Consider the following 26,712-nt stretch of genomic DNA (forward strand, 5'->3'; position numbering starts at 1 on the left):
TTTCAACAGTGCCCTTTGCCTTGAATTTGCGAATGATGCTTCCTAAGGTGTCTCTTGGTATGTTTAACATCTTTGCAATCTTCTTATAGCCATTGCCCTTCCTGTGAAGAGAAATCACCTCTTCTCTTGTCTTCCTGGACCATTCTCTTGCCTTCACCATGTTTGTAACCACACCAGTAAATGTCTAGAAGGAGCTGAGTATCACAGTCATTTTAAAGCTGCCTAATTGGTGCTTATTATGCTTGATTGCTGCTCGGTGACATCCACAGGTGTTTTCAATACCTGATGGAAAGCACCTGTATGAACCTCTGTTCTTCAGAGTGGTAGTCTTTAAGGGGTTGAATAATTGTGGCAATGAAGAAACCACATAAGAACCATTTACTACTGTATTACATAAACAATTGATGTCATTTTAGTTGCATTTGGGTAGTTACAACGTCCTTGTAGGATTTGATTCTGAATACAATTCCAAATGTACACTATAGTCCCTAAACCCCTTTACAGCATTGGGGGTTGAATAATTTTGGTCACAACTGTATATGGACATCGTTGACCTAGATGTCCCTATGTCAGTGTGGCTATTTTTTGTAGATTTGGCCATTATGAACAACCTTTTGATTTTCAAGTAGAGGTCAGGTTTGCAAGTTGATTCCTTTTGATAACAGCCAAACAGAGAATGGAATTGTGAAACCGAGGCTTGGGGGGGGTCACATCCTCTGCCATCCACTTCCGGTGATCAGTTTCTGCTGGTTGTGCTCCAAATCGAGGCTTGGATATTTCTTATTTAAAGCGCGATGGCAGAGGGTGGCTCTGTAGCCCCTAGAGGATGTCTTTTGATGACGAAGCATGTCAGGCAGAGCCTCCCTCTGACATTATCATGCTGTTGGCCATCTTGGATATGGTTCATGTGAATGCTTTTAATTGTTCTACAGTTTGTAAGTAGGATCCTATTTGCGCAAATAAAAAAGTTTTTGATACATATTGCACTAGGAGAGGCATGTTTTTTTCTTTCATGACCTTGTCTGGCACTACAATTTGAGTTTACATTCGAGTTGGAGTCTGGGAAGTTCCATGCTTTGGGGCGTGATACGGGAAGTCTGCCAGTGCTCTACATTGTAAAGCTGGTTGGGACCCCATGTAATTAAGGGGTCTCCATTTCTGGTAAGCCTCCATTCCTTACTTTGGTGGTGGTGTGCACTCTGGTGACCAGTTGAAGCAAGTTTATTTGCATTTACAGCATTGTCTACAATAATACCATCGATTGTGGAGTTTTCTTCTCATGCTTATGGATTAAGGTTTATGTCTATATGGACTTTGTTATTGTTTTTGAAATTTTTCTACTAACCTTTATGAATATTTTTAGCACATTGAGATTTGACCTATCCTCAACCTCGATCACTCTTCAGAGATGTGAGGATCTTCATAGGGCTCATAGATAATGCATGAAATTTTAGGTTAATCTGAGCACATATTACGGTTTTGTACACATATTTATGATACTCATTCCATTTACTCACTTATGTACTCACTCCATTTATTCAATTAAATTTTTTTCAAATTTTGATTGCCCTTCAGAGGGGTGAGAGTCTTCATAGGGCATACGTATGCACTTATTTAGTTTAACTATTACAGTGTTTATTTTCAAATCGCATTTCAGAGCTGTGAAGGTCTTCATAGTGCTCAAAGTTCTAAGGGTTCACCTGTATCCATTTGAATTTGACTTGGATTTATTTATGAGAAGAAACGTGTGAACAAGGGACTAATTAATGTTGTGTTTTATGTATGTTTTGACCAGGCAGCGCTTGTTATGTATATTCATGTGAAAAATTATGCGTACACCTCATGAAGCTGTTCAACATATTTGAACAGGCAAACATTAGCTCTTCATTCAAACTTGGCTTATAGATAAAAAGGTGTTATATTATGTGCGCAGTCATGTTGGAACGGGAAAGGGCCATCCCCAAACTGTTCCCATAAGGTTGGGAGCATGAAATTGTCCAAAATATCTTGGTATGCTGACGCCTTAAGAGTTCCCTTCACTGGAACCAAGGGGCCAAGCCTACCCCTGAAAAAACCCCACATCATAATCCCCCTCCACCAAACTTTACACAATGCAGTCAGGCAAGTACCGTTCTCCTTGCAACCGCCAAAACCCAGACACGTCCATTAGATTGCCAGTGTAAAGTTCAGTGGAGGGGAGATTATGGTGTGGGGTTGTTTTTCCAGGGGTTGGGCTTGGCCCCTTAATCCAGTGAAGGAAACTCTTAAGGCGCCAGCATACAAGACATTTTGGACAATTCCATGCTCCCAACTTTGTGGAAGCAGTTTGGGGATAGCCCCGATGGATGTGTCTGGGTTTGGCAGTTGCCAGAACAGTACTTGCCTGACTACATTGTGCCAAGTGTAGAGTTTGGTGGAGGGGGGATTATGGTGTGAGGTTGTTTGTTATTTCAGGGGTTGAGCTTGGCTCCTTAGTTCCAGTGAAGGGAACTCTTAAGGAGTCCGCATACCAGACATTTTGGACAATTTCAGGCTCCCAACTTTGTGGGAAGAGTTTGGGATGGCCCCCTTTCTGTTCCAACATGACTGCGCACCAGTGCACAAAGCAAGGTCCATAAAAAGAGTTTGGGGTGGAGGAACTTGACTGGCCTGCAGAGTCCTGACCTCAACCCAATAGAACACCTTTGGGATGAATTAGAAGGGAGACTGCAAGCCAGGCCTTCTCGTTGAACATCAGTGCCTGACCTCACAAATGCACTTCTGGAAGAATGGTCATACATTCCCATAGACAGTCCTAAAAACTTTGTGGACAGCCTTCCCAAAAGAGTTGAAGCTGTTATCGCTGCAAAGGGTGGGCCAACTCAATATTGAACCCTACAGACAATGACTGGGATGCCATTAAAGTTTGTGTAAAGGCCGGCATCCCAATACTTGGAAATATATAGTGTCCATGTCTGAAATTTTAATTTTATCAGAGAAAACTAGAATAAAATTAAAATTTGCAATGGTGGCATTCTACAACAAAAACTATTACTGAAAGAAGGAGGAAGAAGGAAGGAAGGAAGGAAAGAAGGAGGAAGAAAGAAGAAAAAGTAGTAGTAAGTACTAAAAAAATTGTACGATATTTACCGTATGTTTCTCTTGGCCCATTGTAATCAAATGCTTTGCCCTTGCGAAAAATCTTCAGTGTGGGGTAGCCAGTTACTTCATATCTCTTTGCAAGTTCAGATTCAGCTGTAGCATCAACCTTTGCCAAAGGTATAGGTGGTGTGCGCTTACTTAATTCCTGTGCAGCCTTCTCATATTCAGGGGCAAGTTTCTTACAATGTCCACACCTAAATGCAAAGTTACCAACAGTAATCAATGTTGTAAGATAGTACATGTAACCAAAAATGTCACAGCATCTGCTAAAAAAACAAAACCCACACACTACCAGCATGTCTTTGGGCATGCTCTTGGTACTGCTTTGCTACATACATGTTCTGTACATTGTATTGTCACAATCATGCCCACAGGGAAAGGCACAGTTCTCCATTTTGCTCCAGGTTTCTGCATTTTGGTGTTTCTCTTAAACTCCCAAATCAGTCTCCCTCCTCCGATTTCCCCCCTCCCTCAGGTATGCAAGCAGCGTATGATGCTCAGCCCTGCCTAACCATTCTTTTGCCAAATAAGGTATTGGCTTGTCCATTGTGGGAAGAGATTTTGAGTAGAAGAAAGAAGTGTTTCTTTTGTATTCAGACAGACAAGTGAGGAGTCAGACAAGTGAGGACGTTGGCTCTGTACCATCTAGCTGACCAAGAGTCTTGTTGGACCATCGCAACTAAGTGCAAGACCAGAAATCCTGTTTTTTAGCTCAGACTTGAAACTGCTTAACCCCAGACATTTGGCAAGCACTTATTTACTTACATGTCTGTTATCCGTTTGCTGTGCTCATACACAGCAAACAGTACATCGACCGTTGTCCAATTAACTGGAACATCGGTGTGCAGCATTGTTACGCACGTGACAGCGTGGTTTTAGATTGGCTAGTCCTTCAGTCACAAGTTTGGTGAGAAGGGCTGCGGTCTGACGTCGCGTTCGTCACATGTATATCATCATGTTTCAACACAAATAGGGAGTGTCTTCCCAAGAAAGATTTTCCGTCTGCCACTGGAAAGCCATTTAGCTTCCTGAAGAACACCAGTGAAGTTCTCCATTCTCCTTCTGATAGATAGATAATATATATATATATATATATATATATATATATATATATATATATATATATGCGCCAGTAAATTCTTTAATTGTGTTTATTAAAGTCACATACATAGCTAGGTCACATTTAAAATGTATTCAATATGATTTGTAGGTAGTGGTTTGCAAGAAATGTGTTCTTTGTATGCATTTGTAATAGAAATGTGTACAAACATTGTAAATTTCAGTTTATGTGACTGTATTAGTTTTACAGAACTATTCACAGAAGTAAAATTCAGTTTGAAATGAAACAACACCGTTTCTGTCAGTTTTGTTAGCGGTCGGCTAACCATTAGTAGGACAGCATAATGTCCTTCAATTGACTCCAAAAAGATTTCGCAATGAACACAAAAATCCTAATTTCTTTGCCCATTGACAACAAAGGAGATGTCTTAAACCTCCGGACGTCCAAAAGTAGTCCAACTGAGTGGTAGGCAACGCAGCAACCAACTGCTAACAGGCCCAAAGTAAAAAAAACTAGAATGGGGTACGGACTACAGCACTCCCGAAGCTGGCATCGGATGGCAGAAAATTCTACCTTGTAGAACCCAGAGAATGGGTTAACAGAAGCTAAGGTGACAACATTGCAGATCTGGAAAACAGAGGTCTGATGCCAAAAAAACCCAATAGGGGCTCACTGCCCTAGTAGAGAGAGCCTAAACAGGAAAGGGGGAACTCAATCCTTGAGGTGAAAAGCCTGAATGATCGTCCATCTAAGTCACCTGCTGCTTCAGCACATCCCTGGACCTGGATACAAACTTATCAAAGTTTATTGTTGAACCTGAAGGCCAGGAGGTCCAGCCAAATTGCCAAAAATACCAAGAAATTGATGGGAGAAGAAATTCCTTTGACAACAAAGTCCGATTCACCAACAAAGGAGCCATTTAAGCAGGGACCACCTGGTCTGTGGCACCGATTGAATCAATTTGTCCAGAGACAAAGTAACTTGTCTTAAGATAACAGACTGGACCTTAGAGATGTCTTGGGTGAGGCCATTATCAACCCCAAGACCTTCATGCAGAAACAGCTTCTGGATAAAAAAAAAAAAACAGACTTGAGACCTGAGACCTGACAATCTGATGTTTCTCTTTGGCAATAAAAGCTTCAGCCTGGGAAATGTCCAGAAGATGTCCCTGATATTCCAGGTGATGAGTTGGAACCAAGAGTTTCAGGATCCACACGAAACTCTAACGTCTGGATAGTCAGACTGTGTACCACTCCAGGTTTGTGGCACCACTCCAAGCTAAAACAAGGGGAGATGGGAAGAGGAAGCAGCATCCAAGATTGGTTCTAGTGACATCTATGTAGTGGAGAGAAGGACGCCACTCTGACCAGCCCAGGGAGTCTGGTGTGTGTAAAATGGCCTCAGCCACCACTCCGACCACGCTCTGACATGTTTCGCCCCACCCACCGGGATTTAATCACAGAGGCTGAATAGTCAGACACATTGTCCTCCAGAGCCCTCGAAGACCATTCCCTTAACAGGAAGTCATACAGGTATCCCAAAACATGAAGAGCCTGAGAAGGTAAATACTGAAGCCAGCAACTTGATGACCCAAAGTAAAAAAAAGAGACCAAATGGATAGGCCACAAAACCGGTAGTATAGGAGGACCTGCAGCAAAAAACACAGGAAGTGTTGGCGAGCTTGAAAGATAGATGTATGCAAGTAGGCATCTTTTATGCCCACCAAAACCAGGAAATCATTCAGGTGAAGAGAAGCAATCACAGATCTGATTAATTCCATCTAGAATTTATCAGGGGCAAAATGTACATTCAGGGCCTTGAGGTCTAAGATGGGGCAAATGCCCAATTTCTGTTTTGAGGCAGTGAATAGATTGGAGTAAAACCCCTGAAATCTTTTCTGCTACAGAAACTGGGGCTATGACCCCCCTGACACAGCAATTCAGAAAGTACCAAATGGAGGACAGCAAGTCATTGAGGGTATATAGGGAATGCACTCATGCAGGCGAGTGCTCTGTGTATTTAGTAACTTTGGAGTGCCAGACCTTATGCCTGGATACAGGACCACCCTTGGGGGAGGGGGGCTCAATGTAGAAGCTGAGAGCAAACTGAAGCAAAATGATTCTTGCCAAGGGCAGATGGAGATGACTTTGCAGTCTGCTTTTTAGGCTTCTTCTATTGGGAAAGAAGAGTGTTTTTGCCCCAGTAGCATTCTGCTTAACAACATCTGAAGTCGATCTGCGGACTGTGAAGGATAAGCTCTCCTCTAAGTAGTCAAATGACTTGAGTGACTCAGTCTCTGCAACCAAAGGCTCAGTTTGCCGACTATGCAATAATGTTATTTTGCCTATTCTTTTTTCCCCTGAATATTGGAAATGTGTTGTTTCAGTAGTAGCTCAACTGTCACCTGAATCTCACATATACTTTATTTATTTCAGGTACTTATATAGTGCTGTCAGTTTACGCAGCGCTTTACATTAATATATTGTTCATAACATCAGTCCCTAACCCTCAAGGGCCCTACAATCTAATGTCCCTAACTCACATTCATACATACACATACTAGAGCCAATTTAGATAGGAGCAAATTAACCTACCAGCAAGTCTTTTGAGTGTGGGAGGAAACCGGAAGAAACCCACACCAGGCACAGGACAACATGCAAACTCCAGACAGGTGGTGCCGTGGTTGGGATTCAAACCAACAAGCCTAGTACTGCCAGGCAGAAGTGCTAACCATTTAGCCACTGTGCTGCCCCTTGTACTACTTTAATTTCCTTTGAAATGTTAAAAAGGAAATTGTGGAACATACATATCACCATTTAATGAATGGAAATAAAAAAAAAAAAAAAAAAAAAAAAAAAAAGAAAACCACCAAACTTCTTACCAGGGTGCATAAAATTCAACAAGGATAATATCTGCATCATCCACAACTTCATCAAAGTTTTCTCCAGTTAAGACAATTGTTGCTTCAGGGGGCAATGTCCAGTCTGGATGAGATATCTCCTTTACTCTTTCCACAATTGCTGCAAAACAACATCATCAGTAGCTTTGGGTTTTAGTTTAAATTATACATAATATATATATATATATATATATATATATATATATATATATATATATATATATATATATATATATATATATATATATATAAAAATAAAATAAATTGTGCTTAACTCTGTAAAATCTATTTTTGATGAGGTACATAGCACAAACTTTCCAATACACATGGGTTATGCTGCTGCCTACAGAAGGATATGGACATAATAGGACCAATTTGCTAAAAGATGCAGATTGGGCATTGGTACTTTACTTTACTTTTCTGAAAAATATCTAGGATATATGAACTGCACATTCAACATGTGTAAAAGTTAGTTCTTAACTCCTTTAGTAAATCAGCCTCAATGTTTGACAAAAAAAAAAGAAAAAAAAAGAAAAAAAACAAACAACAACAATTTACAGTAGAGTTACTTTGGATTCAAGTCCATGTCTCCCCAAAAACACACAGACTCTGGGAACTGGAAGACCAGGATACAGATTTGGTGTCTCTGTGCCCAAACCAGCATGGGCTGCTTCAACCGCCTTCTAAACTCAGAGCAGCTCAAAACAACCTGATGCTGAGGTCTCTTGCTGTAATCAGTGTATTAAGGTGTGATGTGTTTACCATTGTGTCTCTCCCCCACTGTTAATTAAGTTGAGTCTACTATTGTTTGTCTGTTGGCTAGTACTCCTGGAGCAGGGATGTGCAAATTATATTGCCCGACGCCCTGGACATGCAGTTCAAGGAGCTGGGCAGGCGGCCTTCTTTTACGGTTAGCCCTGCTGTGCGCAAGCAGCAGGGTTTACCTTTTTTTTCCCCTCCAGGCGATTCCCATTTTAAGCAGAAGTGATCAAGTCATTTCTGCAAGTGGCAGAAAGCCCTTCCATCCCCCCGAAGTCCTGTTGCAGATCCTTGTATGATGTCCACGCTGCACCGGCCCAGGGAGAGTTCCATATGGATGGAGGAGATCAGAGCCGCGGGAGACTAGCTCCGGGGCCATGTCTACCTACTGAACTAGAGAAGGAGGAAGAGAGCCGGGATGAGGAGGGGAGAGACAGCGACGTCCGCTGGAAAAGACCTCCACCAGGACAACATGGCTTCACCTCCACCTGAGAGACAGACTCCTGGACCGGCCCTCACATCCACCAGCAGTTAGTGGCCCCCTACCTAGTGCCCGAGACGCCTCCCCCCTCACCTGTAGTGGCCCCTAATAATACTTCTACTGGGGAGACTGATCACTAACCCTCCAAACCTATATGGGGGGGGGGGGGGGGGGGGGACGTCTCTGACCCCATATATCACTTATGCTGCAGAGGAAGATGACACCTACCTGATACCCCTTATATAACATCTGATTTTTTTTACAGTTAGTCGTTACTCTTTTTTTTGCAACAGTTATTCCCTTCTAAGCAGAAGTGATTCAAGTGATTCCAGTGGCAGAAGGTTGCCCCCCTCGTGCCTTTCCTGGGATCTCCTGTCCAATCGCAGAGCCCAGGAGTGCTGCGGCTGACAACAATCGTGTCACTACACAGAGACAGAGGAACCAATGGTGTTCCTCCCTCTCTGATAGCCTGGAAACCAAAAGGTTCTTTGTTTACATGGCATTAAATGAAAGAAAAAAAAAAAAAAAAACCAACAACAACTTTTTAAAATTAAAAGCACCCCTATTCCCTCGTGCTTACGCCCAAATGTGAACGCGCATGTAATTCCCGCACGCAAATGTAAACAGCGATCACACCACACTTGTGAGGTATTGTCGCAAACTTCAGAGAAAATAAATAATAATTCTAGTGCAAGACCTCCTGTGTAACTCTAAACAGGTAACCTGTAAAAAGGTGTTTAAAAGCGTCACCTACTGAGAATTTGAGGTCCCCTAGTTTGGCGTCATTCCACAGGCATGCGCAACTTTCAAGTGTGACATATTCGGTTCGGTATCTTTTTACTTGGTGTAACATCTTTTACATTAAAAAGTTGTGTAGTATATTGTGTTTGTATGCAATAAAATTCACTAAAAAGGTATATTTTCCCCCCCAAAAAAGGTGTTTGAAAAATCGATGTGCAATTACCGTGAGACATAAAAATTATGGCGATTAATGGAGCGGACACCGGATCTTGATTTGGCTTCTCAGCATTCATTTGTGTTGAGCGCCCAAGTACTGCCGTGTGCGAGGCCAACCTGATTTTTTTTTTTCTTCCTTAATTTCTCATGGGGCCGGCGCCTGATTTACTCGATCAGCAGACGCACTTCTGCTAAGTGTAAAGAGAGCCCAACACTCCCATTTCCTGAAGAGCACTCAATCGGTGCTCATCACACTGCAGGGTTTCACCCCTCCCTGCTAGTGAGGAGAAGGTGAACAGCACAATTTTTAAAAAAAAAAAAAAAAAAAAAAAAAAAAAAATACATGAAATCACCAAAAAGCCCCTTTCATGTTTAAAAGCCCCAGACATTCCTAAAAGCACCTCAACCCTTCTTCCGATCAATAAAAATACCTTATTTAAATACAGTTTTAGTTAAAAATATCCATTTTTTCCAGGACAAGTAGGATTGTCATGGAGGGACAAGTAGATTGGGACCCCGATTTGGTCCCTCGGACAAGTTTTTTTTTTTTTTTTAATTTCCACACCCCTGCTGGGAGGTTCCTACATGATGGGATTAGTCCTGTGTCAACTTGACCTTGTTACTTAATCAGTGTGGGATGTTTATCCCAATGTGTAGTGGTTTGTTTTTATTGCTCATATGGGGACTGGCCCTATTTCTGAAGTATATAAAAACCTGAATTTCTGCTCAATAAAAGAGTTCCAGCTTGCACCTAAGCTAGCATCGTCTAGTTCTTGGGTACAATGCCCAGCTATAATACCTTTGTCCTGTGTCCCAGCGGTGAGGAAGCAGTTCTCTGATGGAAGCATCCAGGCAAGGTGCCAGGTGGTCCGTTGCATTTGGTTGACAGCAGCGGGATGCAAGTGCTGCACAGAGGACCAGCCATATGCAGGTCCTGCTGGGATGGTATGATTCTGTCCGCTGGCAACTCTGGAAGGAAGAGCTAGATCGAGAGCTTCGCCGCCAGAGAAAAAAAAATTCTCTCCATCTGACAAAAGGTACTGCTTGCAGTACAAATGTACAGGTGCAGTCATTGCGGGAACAACCACACGAATAGACATACGGAATAGACAGCCGAGTTAAGCAGGCTGGTCCTGAAAGATACAGCTGGACAAGAGCTACAGAGCCCTCCACTGGTATGTAGCTCAAGTGTGCCCTTGGACAGCGAATGACCGACCGATGGAAGGCTTTGGCTGTTCTGGAGGCTGTCAGAGGACCCAAACTTTGGGAGTGATCTGCAGTGGCATTTGGAGGAAATCATGGATTACAGAGACCAGATGCTGAACATTTTGGAAGTGCTTTGGGCACAGGAAGATTTAGAGTTTCTAGCCATTCAGAAATGGGAGCTGGAAACCGCATACAGGCGGCTGCTAGACTCTGCTCAGCAGCAGGGCTCTCTTTGCCTGGGAGTATTGGGAAGTACCAGCCAACAGCTCTGAAATCCCAGATGAAGTGTCGGCAATGGAGCAGAGTAACTGTGAGCTCGGATTCAGCAGTGACTTGGGCTTTACAGTTAAAAACAGGAATTTGAGCTGTAACAAGATTAAAAAAAAAAAAAAAAAAGACTGTTCGACAAAGCTCAATAGTATGCCCCAGTACCCATGGATGTTATGGATTAGGAGTCACCAGCAGAAGCGCTGGCATCAGGCAGAGCATTGCCAACCTCTGTCCAGCACCTTCAGCAGCTCCAGGAAGAGGAGAAAGTGAACCTCCATCCGCCACCAGCTCCAGAGACTGGGACTTTAATAGACTTTTCTGCTGAGGAGGAACAACCCAATGAGCCTCCAACAGAAGAGATGGCATTGAGGCAGAGTGCTGCTGACCTCTTCCTACAACAATCAGTGGCCCTGGAGGATTTGTGCAAAGCCAACAATTTTCATTTTACTTTCCAGCGGAAGAGCTGGCATCAGAGCAGAGAACCACTAACTCTACCCAGCACCAACAGCACTTCTGGAGCTCAAGGGAGCCAGGGCGGGCAGCCCTTCTCCCCAGCAGCAGACCAAGACAGTGAAACTCCTAACCCCAGCTGAAGCGCTGGCGGCAGGACAGAGTACCGCCAGTCTATGTCCTGTTAGTAGGGTCTACTACCTCTGCCCAACACCTAGAGCAACACGGGAACCTCAGGGAGAAGTAGCCAGTGTTTCTTCTCCCCCAGCGGCAGATCCACAGTGCGGAAGTGGAGATGATCATCCTCCCTCTCCAGCAGCAGTGTTGGGACGCAGGAAGTCATCCTCGCGGAACAGCGGGAGTCCAGGAAATGGAGCAACTGACTCATCTCTCCACAGTCCGGGAAAGAAGGTGGCAGTCCTCCTTCCCCAAAAGTTAGTCAAAGCAGAGGATGTGATGTGTTTACTGTGGTGTCTAGCTCCCACTGTTGAGTCACCTATTGTTTCTGTCTGTCGGCAGGCCCTCTTGGAAGTTTCTACATGATGGGATTAGTCTTGTGTCAATTTGGCCTCGTTATCCCAATGTGTAATGTTTCTTTTCATTGTTCATGTAGGGACTGTCCCTATTTTTGAAGTGTATAAAAATCTGAATTTCTGTTCAATAAAAAAAAAAAAAAAAAGTGTCAAGGTTGCACCTAGTGATGTCTAGTGCTTGGGTGCAATGTCCTGCTATAATTCCCTGGTCTTGTGTCCCAGCGGTGAGGAAGCAGTTCGACAGAAGCACCTTGGTGGGGTGTCAAGCAGTCTGTCACAATCAACATGTATATACAGTGGGGCAAAAAAGTATTTAGTCAGCCACCAATTGTGCAAGTTCTCCCACTTAAAAAGATGAGAGAGGCCTGTAATTGGCATCATAGGTAGACCTCAACTATGAGAGACAAAATGAGAAAAAAAAAATCCAGACAATCACATTGGCTGATTTGGAAAGTATTTATCTGCAAATTAAGGTGGAAAATAAGTAAGATTTCTGGCTCTCTCAGACCTGTACCTTCTTCTTTAAGAAACTCCTCTGTCCTGCACTCATTACCTGTATCAATAGCACCTGTTTGAATGTGTTATCAGTATAAACGACACCTGTCCACAACTTCAAACAGTCACACTCCAAACTCCACTATGGTGAAGACGAAAGTAGTTGAGGTCTACCTATGGTGCCAATTACAGGCCTCTCTCATCTTTTTAAGTGGGAGAACTTGCACAATTGGTGGCTGACTAAATACTTTTTTGCCCCACTGTAAGTCAACATGAACATAAGTGGTCCATATGGTAGTTATTCACCTTAAAATCATCAGAGGACACAGGGGGGCACTCTTTAAATCTGCAGGAAGAGATTTAAATCTTCAAATACAGAAAGGTTTCTTCACAGTAAGAGCTCTGAAAATGTGGCACAGACTCCCTCAAGAGATGGTTCTGGCCAGCAAAGTAGATTTTTTTTTTTTTTTTTTTAAAGCAAAGGCCTGGATTCTTATCTAGATTCACAGAATACATTGCTCAAAAGGATTAAAAGGAACACTTTGAAAACACTTCAGCTCTCAATAGGGAAAAAAGGATCATGCTGGATATCTATACTGATATGGACTGGGTAATTTTAGGAACGCAAGAATGCCCCAATCGTTTGAATTAATTCCTCTGTAGGTTTATAAATTTTCATTTCCATCAGACACCCCCCCCCCCCCCCCCCCCGAAAATCAAAGAGAGTATAATGATGCAGGCTAGTCCATTTTGCTGAAATGTCATTGTAGCAATTCAAAATGGTACTCAGTAGTTTGTATGGCCCCTACATGTTTGTATACATGCCTGACAACATCGGTGGAATGTTTCTAATGAGACAACAGATTATGTCCTGGGGTATTTCCTCCCAAATCTGGACCAGGGCATCACGGAGCTCCTGGGACAGTGTGAAGTGCAACCGAAACGTGATATCTCTGAGGTGTTCTATTGGATTTAGGTCAGGCGAGCGAGGGGGCCCATTCAATGGTATCAATTCCTTCATCCTCCACGAACTGCCTACATACTCTCACCACCACATGAGGCCGGGCATTGTCATGCACCAGGAGGAATCTAGGCCCCACTGTACCAACGTGGGGTCTGAAAATGGGCCCAAGGGTTTCATCCCGATACCTAATGGTAGTCAGAGTGCCATTGTCTAGCCTGTAGAGGTCTGTGCATCCCTCCATGGATATCCCTCTCCAGACCATCACTGACCCACCAGCAAAACAGTCATGCTGAATGATGTTACAGGCAGCATAACATTCTCCACAGCTTCTCCAGACCCTTTCACGTCTGTCATATGAACTGAGGGTGAACCTGCTCTCATCTGTGAAAAGCACCGTGCACCTAAGGCAGACCTGCCAATTCTGGTATTCAATGGCAAATGACAAATCGAGCTCCATATGCCGGGCAGTGAGGACAGAGTCCACTAGAGGACGTCGGGCTCTCAGGCCACCCTCATGAAGTCTTTTTGATTAGAAACAAACATTCACACCAGTGGCCTTATGAAGGCCAATTTGTAGGGCTCTGGCAATGCTCATCCTGTTCCTCCTACAAAGGAGCAGATACCGGTCCTGCTGATGGGTTAAGGACCTTCTACAGCCCTGTCCAACTCTCCTGAGAAACTGCCTGTCTCCTGGAATCTCCTCCATGCTCTTGAGACTGTGCTGGGAGACACAGCAAACCTTCTGGCAATGGCACATATTGATGTGCCATCCTGGAGGAGTTGAACTGCCTATGCAACCTCTGTAGGGTCCAGGTATAGCCTCATGCTACCAGTAGTGACACGGATTCTAACCAAATGCAAAACTAGTGAAAAAAAAAACAGTCAGAAAAGGAGTAGGGAAAAAAAAAAAAAAAAAAAAAAAAAAAGTCAGTGGCCTCCACCTGTAAATCTTGATTTGGGGGTCGTCTCATTGTTGCCCAGCTAATGCACCTGTTAATCAATTTCAGCTGGTTTTGGTGTTAATGAAATTAACAATCCCCTCTGCTACTTAACGGACCAGATCAATATCCCAGGAGTTTAATTGACTTGATGCTATAATCTGATTAAAAAAAGTGTTCCTTTAATTTTTTTGAGCAGTGTATAACTGGATACTAACATTTATAGGTAAAGTTGAACCAGGGAATATCCGATTGCCTCTTGGGGGGGGGGGGGGGGGGGGGGGGGGGATCAGGAAGGAATGCTTTTCTCTTACAGGAGCAAACTGCATCATGCTTCGATGGAGGTGTTTGCCTTCCTCTGGATCAACTGTGGGCATGGGATATAAAATGTTTTCCTTTTCCTTTTATGGTTGAACTAGATTGGCTTGTGTCTTTTTTCAGCTAGACTAACTATGTATGTAACATTGGCAGAAGTCTTCCGACCCTTTGCAACACTTGAAATTGGGTGCCTCCCATTTCTCTTGACTGTGGCCGAGACGTTTCTACACCTTGATTGGAATCAACTTGTGCCAAGTTAAATTGATTGGACATAGTTTGGAAAGGCACACCTTTATAAAAAAAGGTCTCACAGCCAACAATGCATACTGTATCAGAGCAAAAGCCATGGAGGTCAAAAGGAACTGCCTGCAGCGCTCAGAGACAGGATTATTGCAACACACCAATTTGGGGAAGGCAAAAAAGAAAAAAAAAAAATCTGATGCACTGCAGGTTCCCAAGAACATAGTGGCCTCCATAAATTTTCAAATGGAAGAGGTTTGGCACAATGTTTGCACACACCTGAATCCTGCAATCTGTACTTAATGCACATTCCTTGTATTTAATGTCCCTTTAAAGACCCTCCTACTGTTAGTGCAGGAGAGGATAATGCTGCCTCCTGAATCTGTTTTTTTTTTCAAGCCAAACTGGAAACTGGCATTGAACAACCATAGCAATGATGCCGTCTGTGAAACTTGACATGTCGAGTTAAAAATTGCCACGCTCTAAAGACAAGCATCAAGGACATGTCAACGTGTACTCACCCTAGCAGCTGCTATGTTCATTTAGAGGTAGGTGGTCAGAAGTTTTTTTATTCACCCTCTTTTAGGTCACTCCCACTATCAAGACTCAAGCTGGTCATGCCCATTGCTCTCTTTGCCGTGCATAACTTGTTCTTCAACTACATGCCAGCAGGGTGGCTGATAAATTGTCATGCTGTGTTGACTTTTGAAATGTAAAACCAAGCCAATTAGCAGTTATGGGTATTGCCAGAGTTTACAGATTGTGTTTATATGGATTAAATATCAATTGTTTTAGTTTCTAATAGGAGTTCTGTTATTTTTTTTCAGCTGGTCAGAAAAAAAAAAAAAAAAAGGAAGGTTGCAGGAGGTTGGGGCAACCCTGATTGCAAGATTTCCTGCCAGTGAGATTCAACGGCAGATGCAGAGAATAAAACATGCTGGATAGCTAGGAGAGGTTATAATTAAGGTTGCTACAGTTGCTTTTGTTTTGCAGTGTCCGATCCTCCTGATGGCCACATTATAGCCCAAAATATTTTTTTTTGGGCCACAATGAAAGATTATTTTAAGCGTTATGAAGAGCGGATACATTTGTATGTTTCCTATTTGTATATGTAAAGCAGACATTACCACAATAATGAGCAATGCCTCCTCTTACTTGTCAGTTTATCATGTATTAGGAAAGTATTGGAGTTTAAAATTTAAACACAATAGTCAAGTTACTTTTCTGTTGTCACAACAAAAAGCAAAAAATGTTGAAATCAAAATTTTGTTTTCTTTTTTAAAAACAGTTTATGAGTGAAGCTTACTCTCAAACTTTTCAAGTCAATTGCATGTTAAACTGATGTTTTACTTACCTTTTTCTGTTCGAGGACCATCATAGTCAATAGGCTGGCCTTTCTTTAGGATTTTAATTGTGGGATAGCCACCAATGTCATATTTTTCAGCAACTTTTGACGCTTCTGTCGCATCAATTTTTGCAACTGGAATCTGTGGATCATTGTCCTTTAGTGTCTTTGCAATTTTTTCATATTCAGGAGCAAACTGCTTACAGTGACCACACCTAAAAAAATATAATCATAAATTCATTTTGCTTCATTCTTAAAAAGCTGATCCTAAAAGGAGTATTTTGCAAAACTGAAAAAAAGTGCCATAAAACATAGTTACAGAGTTAATCTGGCTGAAAAAGAAACAAAAGTCCATCCAGTTCAACCATTAAAAAATAAAGTTAGAATCCTACACCCGCAGTTGATCCAGAAGAAGGCAAAAGAAAAAAACCCCAGCAAAGCATGATCTAATTTGCTCCTGCAGGGGGAAAAAAAAAAAAATTCCTTTCTGACCCCCAGAGAGGCAATCGGATATTCCCTGGATCAACTTTACCTAAAAATGTTGTATCCAGTTATATTCTGTGCATCCAAGAAAGAATCTAGGCCTTGTTTAAAGCAATCCACTGAGCTGGTCAGAACCAACTCTTAAAGGAGTTTATTCCACTTCTCTTACTGTGAAGAAACCTCTCTGTGTTTGGAGATTACATTTCTTTTCCTACCCCCCTTGTCCTCTGATGTCCTCAGGGTGAATGACTCTACACAGAGTTCACTATATGAACCACTGATGTATTTATACATGTTGATCATATCCCCCTTTAAATCTCCTCTTCTCAAGAGAGAATAAATTCAGTTCCTCTAATCTTTCCTCATAGCTGATCTCCTCCATGCCTCTTATCAGTTTGGTTGCTCTTCTCTGTACTTTCTCCAGTTCCCCAATGTTCTTTTTGTGAATTGGTACCCAATATTGAACTGCATATTCCAGATGAGGTGTTACTAATGATTTGTACAGGGATAATATGATATCTCTCTCTCTCTGGAGTCTACACCTCTTAATACAAGAGAGGATTTTTCTCGCTTTAGAAGCCGCAGCTTGGCATTGCATGCCATTATTAAGCTTGTGATCTACCAGAACTCCCAGATCCTTCTCCACCATTGACTCCCCCAGTTGTACTCCCCTAGTATGTATGATACATGCATATTCTTAGCCCCCAAGTGCATAACCTTACATTTATCAACATTAAACCTCATTTGCCACATAGTTGCCCAATTAAACAGAGCATTGAGGTCGGCTTGTAAATTGAAGAATCCTGTAAGGATGTTATTCCACTGCACAGCTTGATGTCTCTGCAAAGACTGAAATGGGATTTTTAATCTCAGACCCTATATCGTTTATAAATATATTAAAAAATAAGGGTCACAACACTGAACCTTGGGGTGCACCACTGACAACCATAGACCATTCAGAGTATGAATTATTAACCAGAGTATGAATCATGTGACTGTAAAAAAAGAAAATACCTCTCCTGCTACTCCTGTACACCATTCCAATCAGTTAAGTTATTCGAGGCTGCCATTTTCTGTTAAGTGATGTCCACTTATGGGAAGTTTTGTCTCAATACACATAGTGAACATGGAATCAGTTGGTTAGGGGATAAACAAAAAAAAAAGAACAAATAAAAAGAATTTGGAGAAACCTTTTAAACAAAAAAAAAAAAATTGAAAATTGTGGAAAGCCAAAATTATAGCAAAAAAAAAAAAAAAAGTACAAAAAGATAAATGATAAAATATGGTCCACTTCTCCATAACTCTCCCCCCATTCTGACATTCTCTCCACCCCCCCCATTCTGATATTCTCTCCCCCATCTTCCCTCATACATCCTTTTCCCATTTCTCTGCACAACATGACACCCTTATACTTATAGCCATGCAATAGTTGCCCTTCCTTTATATGCCCAGCTTGTGCTCGGTGTATTGAAGAGACTACCATTAACGATACATACTGTATCTAAGATGTGGTGAAATTAATACTAATGAAAAATTAATCTTTGCTGTAAAATTAATCATTGAAAACCTGCAATACAATTTACTGTAAACACAAAAAAAAAAAAAAAAAAAAAAAAAAAAAAAAAAAACACCACACCAAAATAGAAAATGATTTTACAATAAACACAGACAGTAGAAAAAAATGGGGATAATAGAAAACCACCTGGGCTGCTTACACATAGATTTGCAAACATAACCCTCCGTTTTTAATGTGCATTTTTAGGGTCAGCTTGGCTGTTTTGCTGGCTGGCAAGTGTGCTGGGAAATCCTTTGATTATTTGTAATGCGTGTTGTTCAATGTGCACAGTAAGCAAAGCCTAATTGTACATTACAGGTCTCTTCTGTAAGGGCTCATGTACACTGCAGCTGATAAAACTCACGTTTGGGAGCTGTTCAGGGTTTTTTATTCAGCAGCCCCTGAACTCCCCCTAATGTTTTCCTATGTGTCCATGTACACATCTTCATTTACAGTCATTTGAGTTTACAGTCATTTTTTTTAATGCAGAAAACTTGCGTTCAGCAGTTAATTTCATCAGCGTTTCAAACACAAAATGCTTGTAAACGCAGCAAATCGCGTTTATAATTTTTTTTTAACTCTTCCAGTTCCCGATGCTGTCCAGAGCATTTTTTCATCATGAAAAATGCATACAAAGCGTTTGAGGGACTGGGATGGACAAAACACTGAAAACAGGATGTTCCCACCAAGCTTGCACACGTGGTAGTGACCAATTCACACCTCAGACCTCTCCCACCCTTGAAAACAAAAGATATGTTAATGACCATTCACACCCAAACCCCCTGCCAGGTGGCCTTAATGACTCCCTCCACCAGACACCTGTCCCACCCTTGGAAACAAAAGAAATGTTAATGAGCAACTCACACCTAAGTTAAGTTCAACACATACTGCTGTCTCTGCTTCTATGCTCTGTATTTCTCTGACACAGTTTGAAATAGTTAATTTTTCAGTGCATTCTGGGCATTTGGGAGGTTCTCCTGTGCTTATCTTTGTTTATTTGCATTTAGAAGCATTTTTTTTAGACATTTTGTAACCTACGTTTTCCACCATTCAGAAGTGTCCCGTGTACATGGGGCCTAATAAAAAGTCTGCCTGTTCGTAATTTGTAACCTTTTGCCTTTAGTTCCACTTTAAGATGGTTTCCTTTATTATGATAAAAGAGTGTTTGCTAGCCCTCCCTCGTCTCTATCCTTGCTTTGTATGGCAAGGACAATGTGAAATTGAAGAAATACTATATTTGTAGAAAAACCTATCTACTTACCAGGGAGCATAAAACTCCAAAAGTACAGTGTCTTTATCGGCAACAAAACTATCAAAGTTTAAATCTGTTAATGCGATCACATCACTTTCCTCAACTTCATGCTCATCTGTAGGAATTTCTGGAAAGCCAAAAATATAAAAAAAACAGACAAAGTCATTACCCAAAAGAAAATAAGATCTAAAATGTATATGTGCAATAATTGATATAGCAGCTTATTTGGTTATCACTTTTAGAGTACTTTTTACAGCAAATATAGTTTATAAATATTGATTACCGTGAACTAGGGCCCAAATTCTTATTGCGAGACTCATAATGGCTGGGTAAGAAGGCTCATTTTTCTCCTGCAGGATCTTGCAAAAAAGATTCCTTATTTTTGTAAGATCTTTGGACTGGATCACATCCAGAATCAGGCCCAGATACAAGGTTCCAGAACGGATTTCTGGAGATTTAGAGTCCGCCCAACCATAGTGCAGCCTGCACTGTCTAACGGACATTGGCTGACAATTAAAGAGGAGGTCATTTAGGCATTCTACAACAGGAATAACCTGAGAGTGCAGCAGACCTTCAATGTGTGGAATGGGACCTTCAATGCGAGGAAGGTTTTACCCCCCCCCCCCCCCTCACACTTGCTTTTATAAACGGAGCTGGTCTTGGAATATAACAGAGTCAACTCTTCTGGGAAGGCCGTCCACAAGGTTTAGGAGGGTGTCTACGGGAATGTTTGACTATTCTTGCAGAAGTACATTTGTCAGGTCAGGCACTGATGTCAGATGAGAAGGCCTGGCTCACAGTCCCCGCTCTAATTCATCCCAAAGGTGTTCTATCGGGTTGAGGTCAGGATTCTGTGCAGGTCAGTCAAATTCCTCCACCCCAAACTCACTCATCCATGTCTTTATGGACCTTGCCTTGTGCACTGGGGCGCAGTCATGTTGGAACAGGAAGGGGACATCCCCAAATTGTACCCACAAAGTTGGGAGCATGAAATTGTCCAAAATGTCTTGGTATGCTGAAGCCTGAAGAGTTCCCTTCACTGGAACGAAGGAGCCAAGCCCAACCCCTGAAATAACTAACAACCTCACACCATAATCCCCCCTCCACCAAACTTTACACAATACAGTCAGGCAAGTACCGTTCTCTTGGCAACTGCCAAACCCAGACACATCCATTGGATTGCCAGACAGAGAGGCGCGATTCATCACACCAGAGAACATGCAGCGCCTGCACACCGCCTTGTATGGCTCTGCATAGCAGAGCCATACAAAGTAGTGTGCTTACAGTGAAGCACATAATGTGACAACACAGTTAACACTTTGATCGCCCCACGTCAACTGCTTCCTGCCCAACGCCATTAGTACAGTGTCCGTGCTTTTTATTAGCACTGATCACTGTATTGGTGTCACTGTGCATGGCACCAAGTCAGTTCCCCCCGGTGTCAGAATGCCCACCGCAGTCCTGCTATAAGTTGCTGCCACTACTAGTAAACAAAACCCAAAAAAACGAATATATATATATATATATATATATATACACACACGTACACACCGTATTTTCCAGCGTATAAGGCGACTGGGTGTATAAGACGACCCCCTAATTTTCCAGTTAAAACACAGGTTTTGGGCTATACTCGCCGTATAAGACTACCCCCCTTCTGAGGCAACACCATTTAAAAACATCCGATTTTTTTTTATTGAAATGGTTAGGACTTATGGGTACTTAAAATCCTTCAAAATCCTCATGTTCATCCTCTGACATCATCAGTTCATGAATGACATCTTGTGATACATTTGTAAGACAGTCATCATATGGATCAAATTCCAAATCAGATGGTTACCGCTGGATGTGCGGTAATACGGTAGCTTCAGCCACATACAGTATACAGTATATATACAGCCCGCTGGATGTGCGGTAATACGGTAGCTTCAGCTACATACAATATACAGTATATATACAGCCCCCTGGATGTGCGGTAATACGGCAGCTTCGGCTACATACCGTATACACTGGGCCAATCACGGCAAGTGATGTATTCTACTAATGAATACATCACTCGCCGTGATTGGCCCAGCGTATACTGTATGTAGCCGCAGCTATCGTACATACACACATCCAGCGGGCTGATTACAGTAGGGATGTACCGGTACGTTTTGAAACCGCTTGGCTCAGCGCGGTATACTGTATATACCACACATCCAGCCAGCTTGACCCAAACTCAAGGTTCACATTTTATACCCGCGTATAAGACCCCCAATTTTTGGGGTATATTTTTAAGTATAAAAAGTAGTCTTATACGCCAGAAAATACACACACACCGCCATTTGTAAACGCTATAACTTTCATGTAAACCAATTAATCTACACGTATTGGGATTTTTTTTTTTTAGCAAAGACATGTCGGAATACATTTTGGCCTAAATCAGATTTTTTACATTTTTATATTGGACATGTCTAATAACAAAATGTCAAAAATACTGTTTTTTTCTCAAAAAAATTGTTTTTTTTTTGTTTATAGCGCAAAAAAAAAAAAAAAAAAAAAAAAAAACTTAAAGATCAAAAAGCTCTATGGGAAAAAAAAGATGCAAATTTCATGTGGTGCAGCGTTGCATGACCGTGCAATTGTAAGTTAAAGTAACGCAGCGTCATAATGCAAAACATGGCCTGGTCGGGAGAAGGGGGGGGGGTGGTAAATCCTCTGGAGGGCAAGTGGTAAAACCACAGTTTCCAATGTATCTCTACACAGCCTAACATGGCACCTCTATAGACAGAGCTACCACAAATCTCTGCTTCAAGTAACAAGGCATCACGTGGCCCGCATGTCTTCGCACCACAATATCATTCTGTACCCAAAGAGCAGCCCTGGTTGGCTTGTCAAGCCTTGAGTCTTGTTGAATCCCTAGGGAGTCACTGAGGTGATTAGAGACTACAATTGCCTCCACCCATTGTCTCAGCCCTGGAGATGTAAACACTTCCACAGTCACAGCAGCCTCAGCTAAGCAGGGAACCGCTTTCCTCACCTTCCTCGCCGGGCACAGTATCTATGAGCAGCAATCCAATAAGGAGGGGAAGGCTCAGCGATCTCCACAGCCCCATCTCCTTCTACACAACCCGTCCGGCACTGCAGAAGGTGCTGCCAGACATTCACACAAATACACCCGTAAACCCGCCCCCTCGCCAAGGCTTCCTGTGGAGTTGGGCAACGGCAAGGGATGTTGCAGATCGTGGACAAATCACCGTTCAGCTACACACCACCACGCCCCCTATTCTGCCGTACAGCGTCCTGAATACAAGATTGGTAGCGAAAACAATGAGCAAGAAACGGGTGAACCGTGCGATGTGAGGAGGCGAAGCCGCTGCAGAGTTCTCCTCATTTTCATAACAACACTAGGATTTGTGAGGTGCTCGCCTGTCATTGGCTGCTTGGATAATCCGCCAATTAATGCGTGCCACTTTACCTAGAGAAGGCGGAGACCTCGGCGGGGCGGTGTCAGTAAAATGGACTAGTCAGTCGGCGGTTGGTTAGAAGTATGGGAGAGGCGGAGGATCGCGGAGCTCGCACAGTGCTGGAATTTGGCTGAAGGTGAAGCCTGAAAGGAACGTATTGGACTATGGAGCAGTGCACGTCTAGGCAGCGCTGACCGTCATTGGCTGACAGGGTCGGAGACGGAGAGATGCTGCGTAGTTAGGCTTGTTGGGATCAGTGAAGAAAAGGTGTTATTACCGGGAAAAAACAGAAACAATCCAGAAGCCGAGCAGAATAATGTTCACTACTTCACACAATGGAGGTTAAAAAAAAAACAGCATTGAGGCTCATCTAGACCAGGGGTCCAAACTGTGGCCCTCAAGTCAGATGTGGCCCTTTGCTTTTATCCAGCCCATGGGGCACTTTTCCTTCCACTGATATGAAGCATTATTCCTTCCATTGACCCTAAGGATGGAGGGGCCACTGACCCCAAGGATGGAGGTGTCACTCCTCCCACTGACCCCAAGGATGGAGGCGCCACTCCTCCCACTGACCCCAAGGATGGAGGCGCCACTCCTCCCACTGACCCCAAGGATGGAGGCGCCACTCCTCCCACTGACCCCAAGGATGGAGGCGCCACTCCTCCTACTGACCCCAAGGATGGAGGTGCCACTCCTCCCACTGACCTCAAGGATGGGGCGCTGTTCCTCCCACTTACCCCAACGAGGGGGCTCTGTTCTTCCCAATGACAGGGCACTATTCCTCCCACTGACTCCAACAATTGGGTGCTATTCCTCCCACTGACTCCAACAATTGGGCACTATTCCTCCTACTGACACCAACGAGAGGACACTGTTCCTCCCATCGATGGGGCGCTGTTCCTCCCACTGACCCCAGCGACAGGGCGCTGTTCCTCCCACTGACCCCAGCGACGGGGCGCTGTTCCTTCCACTGATATCAGCGACGGGGCAGTGTTCTTCCACTGACACCAGCGACGGGGCAGTGTTCTTCCACTGACACCAGCGACGGGGCAGTGTTCCTCCCAGTGACCCCAACGACTGTGCGCTATTCCTCCCAGTGACCCCAACGACTGTGCGCTATTCCTCCCAGTGACCCCCAACGACTGTGCGCTATTCCTCCCAGTGACCCCCAACGACTGTGCGCTATTCCTCCCACTGACCTCAACGAGGGGACGCTGTTCCTCCCAATGGCAGGGCAGTATTCCTCCCATTGACCCCAACAATTGTGCGCTATTTCTCCCATTGACCCCAACAATTGGGCGCTATTCCTCCCATTGACCCCAACAATTGGGCGCTATTCCTCCCATTGACCCCAACAATTGGGCGCTATTCCTCCCATTGACCCCAACAATTGGGCGCTATTCCTCCCATTGACCCCAACAATTGGGCGCTATTTCTCCCATTGACCCCAACAATTGGGCGCTATTCCTCCCACTGATACCAATGATGGGGCGCTGTTCCTCCCATCAATGGGGCGCTGCTCCTCCCACTGACCCCAACGATGGGATGCTGCTCCCACTGACCCCAACGATGAGGCGCTGTTCCTCCCACTGACCTCAACGAGGGGGCACTTTTCCTCCCAATGACAGGGCAGTATTCCTCCCATTGACCCCAACAATTGGGTGCTATTCCTCCCACTGATATCAATGATGGGGAGCTGTTCCTCCCATCAACAGGGTGCTGTTCCTCCCAGTGACCCCAGCGACGGAGCGCTGTTCCTCCCACTGTCCCCAGTGATGGCGCTGTTCCATTGACACCAGCAATGGGGCAGTGTTCCTCCCACTGATACCAGAAATTGGGAACTAATTCCCAGTGATGCCAGGGCCTTTTTTTACTCCCACTGGCGACAGTCTGGGTCCCCTAAAGTTTGAATGGCAGTAAATTGAACCTTTGTTTCTAAAGTTTGGAGACCCCTGGTCTAGATCATGGGTGCCCAACCTGTGGCCCTCCAGTTGCGGAACATACTTGTAGCTGTCAACCTTGCAATGCCTCATGGAACTTGTAGTTCCACAACAGCTGGGGGGCCACAGGTTGGGCAGCCATGCTTTAGTCTAGATCTCATTAAAGGATAAGTTCACCTTTCATAACATGTTACACCCATATTCACGGTGTAACATGTTATGAACGGAATGGCCCCCCGCTCCTTGTGATAGCTAGCGGGGGATCTTCTTGCCGCTACCTGTCACAGTTTTAATAGAACCACAACACTTAATTTTGGAACTATAAATGTACCTTCTGAGGTATAAAACAAAAATGAATATCAGTACATAAAAACAGTATTTTATTGTTACTATGTACATGTATCACATAAACATAGTAAAAGACATAAAATGAGTAATTTTGCTTGAAATATAACCATATGTCGATCACTGTCACTTGATACATTGCACACAAAACCGCAGAATCAGACATTATCTTTGTGAGCACTTACAGGTAAATTTTGTTGTAGTGGTTCAAGCAGTCCCAGACAGCCAGGTGCTCTTTTTCATACTAGGTACCTATAAATTTAGTGGCCTACAGGATTCTGTTCATAAGATCCTAGTCTTAAATTTATTTATATTCCGTTCTTCCTTTTTTGATCCGGTTGTATTTCAGCTAGACCTTTCGCTTTCCCCTGCTATTTTAGTTTGGGTGGGCTCTGTATTTTGAATGTCCTCGTTATAAATTGTTTTGGTTCCTTTATCTGTTTGCTTGCTGGTGGGTGCGCTCCGGGATGGAGCGCACTGATGTCTGTCCGGGAAGTGACTGTGAGGGACCGCCGAGTGGCACCACTAGCACTCCACTGGTCAGGCGTGCCCAGAGCGCGGAGTCTAAGCCCCAGGGTACTTGTTCACCAGAGCCCCTGATGGTGGGGATGGACTTGTACCCCGGGACCAGGTCGCCACTACTGAGCACACCTGTCAGTGGTAGGGGTGTTCGCCAGGGGCTCCAACCAGGGAGAGCCAGATGTGAGGAGGTCGGGTGACCCCGATGGGATGGATGGCTGAGCAAGTGCGAAGTCAGACAGGCTGAGTTGGTAACGTAGAGGACGGTAAGGTACAAGGGAGCGGGCAGAGAATCGTCGGGTCACACGCCAGGTCAGCAACAGTAGGTCAAATCTAATGAGGGGCATCCAGGAAGAGAGGTCAGGCAAAGCAAGGGTCTGGGCAGGAGAAATCAGCAGGTCAAGAACAATCCGGGTCAAATAACTTACTAGCACAGGTTCAGATACACAGGGAACAGGTAAGACCAGAAGGCACCGAAATGACAGCTCAGGGACATTTAAATATCCCGCCCTGCGCTGCCATTGGTGCCCAGCGGGCGGCTGCGGCTTCTACTGCGCATGCGTGAACTCGAACGCCGCGGCCGGCCCGGACCTAGTGCCTGTGTCCCTACACAGGGCGGTGCAGTGCGCCTGCGCCGGGACCATCGCGGCGGGGATCGAGGGGATCCCTGACAGTGACGGAGGGCTGAGTTTGTGCATCACTTGCAGTACAGGGGCCCTGTCCCACATCATTATAGCAGGACTGCGGTGGGCATTCTGACACTAGGTGGGAACTGACTAACTGCCACTGACCGCTCCTGTGACACTAATACAGTAATCAGTGCTAAAAAAAAAAAGCACTGACACTGTACTAATAAAACTGGGAAGAAAGGCGTTAACATCTGGGGTGATCAAAGGGTTAACTGTGTGATAGGGAGTGTAATTATGTGTGTTTTTTACATTTACAGATCTCATCCCTGTCAGCTGCTCCGCTGATCTCCAAGTCCCAGCCATGAATCGCTGGGCAGGACCCATGATTGATATCTTGAGGAGACAATGACAGCATCGGTAGGGCGGCGTGCACCCTACGCAGAAATGTACAGAGCAGCCATCCTGTAGCAGTAAAACTGCTATAGGG

At 43.8% G+C, this 26,712-nt stretch overlaps 1 protein-coding gene across 1 annotated transcript in view; it reads right to left on the bottom strand.

The window, feature by feature from the left end:
* The window catches only part of PDIA4 (protein disulfide isomerase family A member 4), a 52,886-nt gene extending 30,205 nt beyond the window's left edge, over positions 1–22,681 (bottom strand). Inside the window, exons 1-5 of the mRNA XM_089654528.1 lie at positions 22,366–22,681; positions 19,356–19,473; positions 16,066–16,271; positions 7,083–7,221; positions 3,130–3,335 (exon numbers count right to left, since the gene is read on the bottom strand). Coding sequence (XP_089510654.1) covers positions 3,130–3,335; positions 7,083–7,221; positions 16,066–16,271; positions 19,356–19,473; positions 22,366–22,441 — 745 coding nt within the window. The 5' untranslated portion in view covers positions 22,442–22,681. The remainder of the gene's footprint in view (positions 1–3,129; positions 3,336–7,082; positions 7,222–16,065; positions 16,272–19,355; positions 19,474–22,365) is intronic.
* Between the last annotated feature and the right edge of the window lie 4,031 nt (positions 22,682–26,712).

This window comes from Staurois parvus, unplaced genomic scaffold (genome assembly GCF_062004578.1).
Source record: "Staurois parvus isolate SC_StPar_1 unplaced genomic scaffold, SC_StPar_1.0 ptg000772l, whole genome shotgun sequence".
Taxonomy (NCBI): domain Eukaryota; kingdom Metazoa; phylum Chordata; class Amphibia; order Anura; family Ranidae; genus Staurois; species Staurois parvus.